Source organism: Typopeltis vanoorti, chromosome 4, assembly GCF_054136105.1.
Source record: "Typopeltis vanoorti isolate ZY-2024b chromosome 4, IOZ_Tvanoo_1.0, whole genome shotgun sequence".
NCBI classification, from domain to species: Eukaryota; Metazoa; Arthropoda; class Arachnida; order Uropygi; family Thelyphonidae; genus Typopeltis; species Typopeltis vanoorti.
Window position 1 is genome coordinate 68,682,401 of NC_143552.1, and position 12,235 is coordinate 68,694,635.

Genomic DNA, 12,235 nt, shown 5'->3' on the forward strand with positions numbered 1-12,235 from the left:
AGGTCATCTCTACCTATAGGAATTGCCAATTGGTGTGCCACCCTTTTTTAATAATTTACTCTGGATTTAGAGAAAGATGTTGAAAGTTTATTTTTCACTTGGTTAGAGTATAATAAATTTAGTTTAATCCTTTATCCAAGTGTGAGCAAACAAAGTTTGCGCCTGAAAGTATCTTCAGGACTGGGTTAGGTTGGTACACACCAGGGCAACTTGTTGCAAAGGTGGAGCAAGCTACCAACACTCCTATCTCAGTATCTCCTATAATGCAAAACACATCTCCTTGCGGATATGTCTAATGTTATGCATTAAGGGAAGGGCCACTACCCAGACTAGTTTCGACCTTTATTGAGGTCTCTTCAGTGGGAGCCAGGCCCAAGTGGAGATATCAGGCAGAAGCATTAGCAGGTCATCTCTACCTATAGGAATTGCCAATTGGTGTGCCACCCTTTTTTAATAATTTACTCTGGATTTAGAGGAGATGTGTTTTGCATTATAGGAGATACTGAGATAGGAGTGTTGGTAGCTTGCTCCACCTTTGCAACAAGTTGCCCTGGTGTGTACCAACCTAACCCAGTCCTGAAGATACTTTCAGGCGCAAACTTTGTTTGCTCACACTTGGATAAAGGATTAAACTAAATTTATTATACCAATTACATTCAAATGCAGTTTGCTCTTATATAGTTCCATTCATCCCTCAAACTCATCCCACACATTCACTACACTCCTTTCTCTCACACACGCACACTTCAGCTAACAAGCAATTCAATCTTTGCTCTCTTCCTCAACTTATGACTATTATACTTGAACATACTGACTACTTTCCTACCACACTATTATCTTTTATTGACAATTCTTCTTAACCTCCTGATATCCATTTTTATAGTCTTCTCTTTGTCTCTAACCAAATCATTCATTCCTACTACCAGTACCATCTTTTTTACTCTCTTACAAGTCAGTCACACAAATTTTTTTGTCATCTGCCCAGCTCATTATCTTACTATTAATTGGACTTCGTTTTTCATCATCATTCTTGTACATTTTCTTATCTTCAATTGCATTATTTTCTTTGGCATAAGTTTTGCCCACTATCTTAAAAGTCGCACACTCTTTCCCAATATCCATTTCACTTGATACACTGCATTCTCTACTCTGATTGGTCCATCAACATGTTGCACTTCCTGCAGGCATACACACAGACTCTCTCTCTCTCTCATCTCTCTTATTCATCCTCTCCACATGCATATATATTACACTCATGGCGCCATATCATTCTCAAAAAAATCTGCACTACTCACTTTGTCTTTCACCTTGACCTATGCAATGGTCTCCCTTTTGCTGCCATTTTGTCCCAGTGCACTAAACAAGAAACACAGAATTTCTCGTAGAAAGGCTTATACGTTGGTTGTACATGATACTGGAATATAAATTAAAATAAGCTTTAATATATACCTTCCTATATTTTGGCAACGTCACATTGCCATCTTCATGGGAACATAAGATTAAGCCACATGCACGCAGGCCCTAAAAACAGCAAATGAGGTGGAAGCGAGGAAACTACTGTTTTTCCTAAAGTCCTGATGGTGCCCCATCGTGGGCTATATTAGGTATTTATTCTTGGCTGTGGGGCTCATCTTGAGAACTTCAGCCCAACGGCCAAGAATACCTAACACAGACCGCTAGGGGGCACCATCAGGACTTTAGGAAAAACAGTAGTTTCCTCGCAACTACCTCATTTGCTGTTTTTAGTGCCTGCGTGCACTTGTCTTAATTTTATGTTCCCAAGAAGATGGCAACATGGCATGGCCAAAATATAGGAAGTATATATTAAAGTTTATTTTAATTTATATTCCAGTATACGTTGTGAATTCCTTAAGTTATTTAGTGATCAAACACAGAATTTAAAATAACACTGTGTGAAAAATTTAACCAAATGCTACAAACCAAAATCATAAATATCACACAGCAAAACTCAATGCAAAAATTATGCAATATCATCACACAATAAATATAAAATTAATTTATTTTGCTGCAGCCCAGATAATGTTCTTCATACACTTGTAACCTGATATATTTTATATATTTAATCATCTTTATTTTTATAATTTTCTGCATTGTGTCCATTAGATAACAAGACTATATGCAGCAGCTTTAGGGTTAATATAAGGTTATTCTCTCCCCTCAAAAAATTTGTTATGCTTCTGCCAGAAGCATAACAAATTTTGCAGCTATAATTTATGGACTTTTAAAGAAATATGCAGTTTAGTAAAATTTGTTTCCAATAAAATCATAAAAAAATTTTATGTGCAAGATTTATGTTGCCCATAAAATGAAATAGCAACAAAAGTAATTTGAATTACAGTGATTAAAGAAAAATTGGTGTCCTACTATATTTTGTAATGCTTGGTGCTTTTCTATATTTACAAATTCAAGTAAATTAAAAATAGTGAAAGCAAGAAGTTTATTTCTATTTAAAAGTTTCCTTTATTTGCAATCCCATTTAGTTTTACTACTAGTAGAAAATTCAATTTTCCAGCTTAAAACTAAAAATCTCTAAACACAAGAGCAAAGTTGGAAAACAAATGAATAGAGAATAAAGTATAAAATGATATTTTTTATCAAAATGATATCTAGATGTAATCACAATGAAGATGATACATTGCTCAGTGCAACAATTTCAAATATTACATAATACTTGTTTCTAAAAATCACAGGACTAGCATATTAATGCCATTTATTATAATTATAAACAAGAAAAACAATAAATCTCTCTCTCTCAATATAATAAAAATAATTTCATTTGACTAAAGAATGAAGTTATATTCATCTAGTAAGAAGTACTGCTTGCATATAGTAGGTGACAGAGTATAATAATATATTTGTCAATAAATGTTATGAAACAGTTGATATTTCATTGCACTCTGCATGCTGAAGCTCTAGCAGCATATAGGAAATATCAAAATGTCAAAATAAGATAATTACAGAAAAATGCAATTATGATTACAACCTTTTAACTGGAAATCAAATTTTCTTTTTGGGATTTCCCCATGAAAAAAATGTTCTTAAGCTATTGAATGATTTTGGTTTAATGATATTTTATCAAGGACAGGCAGTAATAATTAAATTTGTGCTATTAAAACAGATTACAACTTGTTTGTTTTATCTGCAAAAATTTCCAATTTTATTTTCAAAGATGCCAAAACTTTTCTTTAAAACAAGAAGACCCATTAACACTTCTAATAACACCATTAACATTTCTAATAACTGCCATCTTTTTAATCAAACTATTTAATTTTCTAAACAGTTGTCACAGTTTCTAGGGCCGAGGTAGGGAGAGTCTTGCCTGGACGAGGGCGGGCATGGGGTGATGGTGGTCCTATGACCTCTTCTACAGGAGTGACTACAAACCTTGATGATCTAGTTTTGAGCCGAGGATGTGATGGCCAGAGCCCCAATGACTTGTTCCAGTTAAAAAAAGCACTATATGAACTGCCACCAGTTATGGAGGCAACTGATGAATTATGTCGTCGTCTTCCTTGCAAATGAATTTCTGAACTACTTTCAATAGGTTGATAAGTCTTGAAAAAGAAAAAAAAATATTTATATATTTTTCTTTAAATCCAGATAAGAATTCTTAAAATATTTGTGAATTTTATTTAATTTATGAATTTTAGCTTGAACTTTATGAAGATAGAAAATTAGGTACATATAATGAATGTTACTTTTCTGAAATAAAAAAGTTGTAGACATCTTAACCTGCAATCTAAAGAATGTACTTGTGCACAAAGTAATTATGAATGCAAAAGTGGCTGGTTTTTCTGGATTTACAGTCGAAGCAACTAAGGTTGAGGAGCCAGTGTATTATGTCTGTAAATTGCATGTGTTCTTCTGGCTGATTTGCCTTTCTACATTCTGTTTTTTTTTAGCGAGATAAAAAAAAAACAGAATTTCCAGGAGGGGGAACCCTATCACTTCCATGTGAGACTGCTAACTCACCTTCAGCTGAAAAGTCCTGATAAAGATTGTGTCCTAAATGGGATTTGAACCTAGGTGGTCTTTCCAACTAAAGGACACTATCAAAGCCAATTGAGCTACAGAGGATCTTTGTTTCAATATTGAAATACCATGAGTTGACATAATAATATAACTATAAAAACGAAGGAAAACTTGCATAAAAACTTATTTATTGTAGAATTTTCTCTTAAGTAACATAGCATATTCAGTACAGGATTACAGAACAGCAATCAAACAATAACAGACAATTTTAAAAACTGCCACCTTAGTAACTAATGTGAGATAACTTAAACAGTCAATTTTTAACTTAAAAATAAAGTAAAAGATAAAGTTAGGAAAGATTAGCAGATTTAAAAAGTATTATCTCCCATAAAGGGGAAAGATCACTGGATTTGTTTTTAGTTAGGACAATGGAGTAAAGTTTCACGCATTTCTTTACAAAGACATTCTTCTTGAGGAAACAACTTTTATGAAAGACTTATCTTGTTCCAATGAACCATGCTTAGTGCAGATAGCATGCTCAGCAAGTCCAGACTGTTCAGGCTCACAATATTTAATATAAGACTTGTTCTTCTATGCAAATAAAGGCAGATCTTATGGTTTGTCCAAAATAAGATAAGCTGCAAGGGCAGGAATCTGGCAGATGCCTCGAAAATCTAGAGGTGGAAGCTTGTCCTTAGGCAAAGTGTGAAAGGTGGAGATTTTTCTGATGAAGCAAAAGGCAACAAAAATATTCAGTGGTTTTAAAACTTTTGCTATGCATTCAGAAACACCTTGCATTGGAAGAGAAAGAGATACCATAACTGTTAAATGCTTTATTTATTTTTTTTTTCGATGAAAGAATCCTTAAAACCATTTTGATAAAAAGGTGAATTTAATACGTTATAATTCTTTCTGTTAAAATTCATCAGAACAAAGAACAAGCATGATGTAATAAGGTCTTAATAGTTCCAGCCTTTTGACTAAGATGGTGGTGAGATTCAGCATAGATATAATGAACTCTGAGTATTCTTCCTAAAAACTGAAAATTGTAAGCTTCAATCTGGTCGATGAAGAATTAGAAGATCTAAAAAGGCTATATGGTTATCTGTTTCTTTTTCTAAAATGAACTGGATCCTGGGATGAAGTGCATTTAATCTGAAAAGAAACTGCTGTAACTCATAGGAAGAGCAATTCCATATTGCAACAATCATCCATATATCTGTACCAATGTGTAGGTCTAGGTGAAATGCTATCAAAGATACACATTGTTCATAGTGTTCCATGAAGAAGCTGGAAAAAAATTGGAATTGCATAACAATACTGAAGGAAATTTTTCCTGAAGTAATTCAAGTGTCTAATAAAGGAATATAAGTAGACAAGAATACAACGTGTAACCCTTTCTCTTACCATTGCTAACTTCTTCATGGAACACTCTGAACAACATAACTTGGATAACCTAGACTTACAAACTTCCTCACAAACAAATAGTGTGAGCAATACTCTTCAAGGGCATGGTAAACACAGGAGATCCAGAGCCCTTCTCTCCCCTCTCCATCTTCTTATATTATTAAATATTCTTTTCTTTTATTAAATTACTATAGATTTAGAGAAAGATGTTGAAAGTTTTATAAACTTTCAACATCTTTCTCTAAATCTAGAGTAATTTAATAAAAAGGTGGCACACAGTTTGGCAACTCCTATAGGTAAAGATGACCTGCCATTGCTTTTGCCTGGTATCTCCACCTCTGGGCCTGGCTCCCACTGAAGAGCCCTCAATAAAGGTCGAAACTAGTCTGGGTAGTGGCCCTTCCCTTAATGCATAACATTATACATATCCGTAAGGAGATGTGTTTTGCATTATGGGAGATACTGAGATAGGAGTGATGTTAGCTTGCTCCATCTTTGCAACGAGTTGCCCGGTTTTGTTCTACCTTACTCCAGTCCTGAAGATATTTTCAGGTGCAAACTTTGTTTGCTCACACTTGGATAAAGGATTAAACTAAATTTATTATGCACTCTGCATGATTCCTTCTATCATCACAAGGATGGTATTTATTCTTTTGTGCAGTGTCTGATATTCACCAATAGTAATACCTAATCTTGAATCACCTCTTTTTAAACTTCTGTGGCTTAAGATTTCTTTGCCTCAGTAAGTATATATTTTGACCTCTTTGACTTCAGATATGTCAAAGAGGTCAAAATTCGTTTTCAGAATTTGGGAGTGGTAAAGCCAGCAGATGAGTTATACATAATGAGGCAAGGACCTTATAGCTTGATTACCTACACCTCCAACTGTCCAAACAGCAAAGTAATCCTCCTTTAATGTCTACAACTTCACTGGCCCCCTTTTCCAATTCCGATGGCCAAGCATAAAAAGAAGCTGAAGTATTTGCTGCTAAACAATGACCTAAAGTAAATTGATCATCTACTAACTAGAATACCTGACAATCCTCCTCACCAAATAGTGGATCATTTCTTAACCAGCTCTGCTTTCAGGTATATCGTTGAGGTGGGCTGTCCTCTTGGTATTTCAATATCATAATCTCATCCAAGTTTTATCTCGAATGGAATGCCCTTCCATTTGAGATGTTTTTCTTCCAAACAGGAAGAAGGTCTATGACTTTTGTTCTTCTTTTCCATGTTCCATTCTCCATATCCAGATAATTGTTGTGATTGTTCAAATTTCCACACATCCAAGCCATGATTTTCCAATAAGTGTGTCAGTATGGTCCAAATCTGGCTTCATTCATGGACTACACTGATGGCTGCAACACCAGAAAACAGTCATTAATAGGGCTTAGGCCTGACTAGGAAAGAGCTAGTCCTGTGCCGATCATACCTTATGCTTCCTTGCAAAAGCTACTTGGCAAAATTTTATCCATCTGTACTCTTGCCGACTCTCTCACTCAGATGGTAGTATTGCAACAGAAAAATCTGACTTCCTGGCATCATTCTTACCTTTCAGCTCCTGCATGAATGATCATAGCAAATGATTTTTATTTTTACCTAAAATACTGCATCGTATGCTGCCTGTGGCCTTCTACCAAAAAGTTATCTGAAGATACCATAGAGGCTGAAGAACACCTTATTAATACAGGTGTTCCACAGGACTCTTATTTCATCCACTCTCTTCCTTATAAATGACCTCTTAATGACATCAAAGCCTGTCTACAGCTTCAGGACCTGATGGTATTCCTCAAACTGTGCTCAAGCAATTTGCTCCTGAAGTAACACCTGTTCATCAGCTTTTCCATACTATATTATATTCAGCTAGTATCCACCTTACAGCATGGAAGCAAGTATAGCCAATGCAAAAAACTATTGACCTATTGCTCTCACCTTGGTTTTTGTGTAAGATAATGGAGAAGGTCATTGACAGTCAACTTCTTCAACACCCAGAGAATTGTCAACTAATTAGTTACCACCACCACCAATATGGATTCCACCAGTCAAAATGGACAGCAGATTTTCTTGCTTATATCATTCAATTCTGGGTACATGACATGGAGAGGTTTGGAGAAACCACTGATATTGTACTTGACATTTAAAGCATTTGATAATGGAGAAGGTCATCGACAGTCAAATTCTTCAACACCCAGAGAATTGTCAACTAATTAGTTACCACCAATATGGATTTCACCAGTCAAAATGGACAGCAGATTTTCTTGCTTATATCATCCAATTCTGGGTACATGACATGGAGAGGTTTGGAGAAACCACTGATATTGTACTTGACATTTAAAGCATTTGATACAGTTTGGCATTAAACACTTTCAACAAACTGCCATTTGTAGTCTGCCTTCCATCCTATGGTAACTGGATTGCAAGTTTTCTTTGGGTCATTCATCCTGTGTAATGATACCAGGTGTTCTCTCTTCGGATTTTCTTATTAATACAGGTGTTCCACAGGACTCTTATTTCATCCACTCTCTTCCTTATAAATGCCCTCTTAATGACATCAAAACCTGTCTACAGTTTTGCTAATGATAACAGTGAACTCCATTTCTACTACTCATTTGCACTGCATGACAAACCCTCAGTCATCTCAAGCAACATCTGCAATCAGTGTTCTAAATGCTGATCTCCATACCATCGTTTGATGGGATGATGGCAACTTAATCTCCTTCAATGTCAGTGCGTCCAAGACACAGTTTTGTATTTTTGGCTCACAAAAAAATTCACTTTTCTGTTGATAATGTTCAGCTTAACAGGTGTCTGTCTCTGCTTGGAATTACACTTATCTATGGTCTTTCCTAACCCAAGCACACCACCACTATAGCATCCTTTTGCACTCAAGAGGTTACTTTTCATCTTCCCAACAATTAATTCTGTATAAATCCTTATAAATGACCTCTTCATGACATCAAAGCCTGTCTACAGTTTTGCTGATGATAACAGTGAACTCAATTTCTACTACTCATATGACAATATGAGTAGTAGAAATATTATCCATATCCATCCTATCTTAGAATACTGCTCTTAACATTTGGGGTGGTAGACCAAAAATCTCTTTTAAAAATTCTTAGTGTTATCCAGAAGAGGGCAGTTTACTAATCAATGACACTCTTTCTAGTCACTGTCTCACAGCTGATTAGCTTCTACATTGTGTCTTCTACAGATATTTCCAGTGGTGAGCTATGGAAATTTTAACAAAGGGTTCGCATTGTCAAGCAAAAAAAAAAAAGGGCCTAACTTAGCCCTTATAATACCTATATTGCAACTTTGTAGAGCTTGACAGATATGATAATTCCTGTAGGATATCAATCATTAATGCTAGATCTTTTAAAAATTTCAAATTGAGAAGTCGGTTTAAAAAGCCTTTACATTTATCATTCGATGCAAAATGCTTGCATAAAGCTGGGTAATTTCTCTACAAAGCAAGAGACGTTTGTTAACTGCAAGCTGCCCATCGTGGTCCAAACACATGGCCGATCTTTAAAATTTTGATACCAAGGTCTTTTGCAATCGTATTTAATTCTCATCGATTTTTTGGTGATTGATGATAAAAAGCATATAATTTATCCATAAATATTTCAAAATGATTTATTTCTTTAATGTTTTTTATCAAATCATCTAATGCTAAGTGTAAACAATAAGCGCAATGCCAAATCACAATGTTGGGAAATTTTTGTAGAAGTTTGATTGCAACACCTGATTTGTTTCCTAGCTCCATCAGAACAAAATGCAATGAAATGATTTTTTATATAGTTATCAGAAAATTCATATGAATTTGAAGTAGCAATTATAGTAGCATGTATACATTCCATAGTGGTATTTTCTAGTTCTACAAGATTATTAAACAAGAAGAATGTGGGGCTCGCAAATTTGAGAAAAATTTAACAAAGGGCTCGTGCAAGCCCCTTATAGCTTACCACTAGATATTTCCACACATATTGTTTAAATAACTAAGTCCATCATGTCTCACTATTTCTTTTAAACCTATAAGAACACTAGTAACAACCAACATCTTTTTACAAGTGAATTGCTGACTAAATCTGCTACTCCATTCATATTTCATTCTATTTACCTTGGCTCTGTGGAAGCCTTTTCCTGTGAAGTATTTCACCAAAAGATTACTAGCTCTTTGGGAAGAATATCATATTGCTTTTTTCCTTGATCCTGCCTACAACACAGAATTGATGTGCTATAAGCTTTGTGACCTCTCATGTGGGAGTGATATTAACAAAAAAAATAAAAAATCCCCTTGAGAAAGCACAGAAAAAAAAAAAATACAGTACTTAAATAACAAACAACTAAAAATGAAGAGAGACAATCATAAAACAGTGTATTCATGATAGCATGCTTGTATAGTGATATTCGTTAGTCAAGATTCTAAATACATTATTTTATTAGATTCCATCCAAGTAGGACAAAATTGCTGCTATCTTTTTATATCACTTTGCATTTAACAAGAATGGATCAAATACCAAATTTAATTCCACAAAGACAGAGCAAAGATATTGTTTTGTGTAATTTTTAAATGATTTCTCAAATTTTTCATGTGGAAACAGTCTGACTAAATGAAAATTGAGGTAGCTCAACTTATTTAGGTAAGAATTCCAAACACTGAATTTAAAAAACAACTACCCAGCTAAAGAATAATTAGCACATGGACAGACATACACATATTGGCCACTGAATTAGAAACTTATTTAATACTGTGTTGGACGTGCTTTAGCCTGAATTCCATGAAATATGTGGTTTTTCATAATCCCACAAGGTGTTGGATTGCATCTATGTTTACAACATACCAGACAATCCTTTAACTGGCTCAGATTTGATGAAAGAGGACTTTGCTCCTGGATCTGTTTTTCTAACATGTCCCATACATTCCCAATGGAGTTCAGATCTGGGCTTTGTGATGGCCAAGGGAGATGGGGGAAGTTGCTATGATGCTCGCTGAACCAATGCTGAACAATCCTTGTGCAATGGACAATAATAGCATTGTTGTCCATGAAACAAATCACTTGCTGGATAAAAAGTCAACATTGCATGGTGGACTTGATCGGCAGCAATGTTCAGATATTCCTTGGAGGAATATTAAACACAAAATTAAAGAATAATAATTTTTATTATTGCAAATATTTTGGCTAGAAATTAATGGGCCATCATCAACCTAATCACAAGACGAAGCTAGAACAAGGACCATTTATCCTATTTACAGAACTGATCTACATGCAGGAGTGCCACTATATGAGTGGTTACAAAATCAAATGAGATTAAAGGCAACAAATGTGAGAACATTAGTTTCTATGTACAAGTAGCCTAGTCACGAAGAAACTTCATGCTCAAACATCGCTTACACTTTTTAAATAAAAGGATATAGAATGTTCTTAACATAAGAATATCCTAAGAACATCTCTCCTTAAACTGGCCAGCCTGGCTGGCCGAGTGGTTAGTGTGTCCGCTCTCCAGTCAAGAGGCTGCAAGTTCGAATCCCGCTGCGAGCATGGATATTTGTGATTGTCTGTGGAAATACTAGTGGTGGTCGACGGTAGATGGCGTTGGTGTAGTTGCGGTCAGTTGGTGGATTGTGAGTGGTGGAAGCAGAGTTGTAGAGTAGATGCCCTCCCTCGATGAGTCTTTGGACTCCCTGGAGGTGACAAATAATAATAATAATAAACCCATTCACTGTCTGCACATTTAGGCAATGAATTCCATGGTTTAATCACTCTCCACAGAAAAAAAAAAAAAAAAGCCACTTCTCACTCTCCTAGTCACCACCTTCTTTCATAGGACTGAGTTTTACTAATAGTGAAAATAACAAAGGTTATCAGAATCCCAAATGAGTAAGATGAATTCAGAGTACTGTCATCAGAATTTATAGTTACTGAGGACCAAATATCTTAAGCAGCATGTGTTGAGACTTGTGCAAGAATACTGGATCTAGTAATAGCATCTCTGAGGCTATAAATGAGATGACTTGTCATACCAACTGGTGAGACTGGTCACATAGTTTGAACATGGAAGTTGGGAAATAAGTGTAGGAGCTTTAAGGTAAGTATATGAAATTATAAGGTAAGTGATTATAATAATCTGGAAAGGCAGTCCTCTCTTCTGCACTGAATCAGTATTTTTAGGGCACATTTAGGAACTCTGCTTCACATGCATTCGATAATGGATGATCTGCAATTTGCGCAGTTAATAGCAGTTCACAGGTAAAGTAACACACTGAAAAGAAAAAAAAACCCTAATTTCTTGGATGCAGAGGAGGTAACATTTGTAACATTTTTATGCAAAGAAAGGTTAGAGTTGTTGCAAGAAGAGAAAGCTCATCTTGTCTCTGGAGAGCTGGATGTTGTTAAGAGTAAGACTGGAAGAAATGGATTTTTTTTATTTTATTTTTTTTTTTAGAGAATTAAGGTGGACAAGTTTTACTAATAATGAAATTAACAAAGTTATCAGAATCCCATTGTAGAACATGATATTATGGAAGTGTTCCTGATCTGTATAGTTCAAGGTTTTTCAAATGCATAAGATGAATTCAGAATAATGTCATCAGCAAAATTCTGGATTAGATTTGCTATAAGTATAAAAGGTCACTGATATATTTAGAATGAAGAGGATAGGTGAAAACACAGGGTAGTTACAAAAATGCCATCATCACTTGCAAAGCAAGGATAGAGACAGTGTATGACAAGAGAAGAAGCTAAACAACCTAACTGAGCTTATTCAACAGTTCTTTTTGACAAACAATCAAATACCAGAATGATATCAAATGCACCATTCAAGCTTCTCAAAG

At 35.1% G+C, this 12,235-nt stretch overlaps 1 protein-coding gene across 1 annotated transcript in view; it reads right to left on the reverse strand.

Moving 5' to 3' along the window:
- Positions 1-2,561: 2,561 nt before the first annotated feature.
- Positions 2,562-12,235, reverse strand: part of LOC150107390 (uncharacterized) — a 339,311-nt gene continuing 329,637 nt past the window's right edge. Inside the window, exon 19 of the mRNA XM_090391829.1 lies at positions 2,562-3,575. Coding sequence (XP_090247955.1) covers positions 3,294-3,575 — 282 coding nt within the window. The 3' untranslated portion in view covers positions 2,562-3,293. The remainder of the gene's footprint in view (positions 3,576-12,235) is intronic.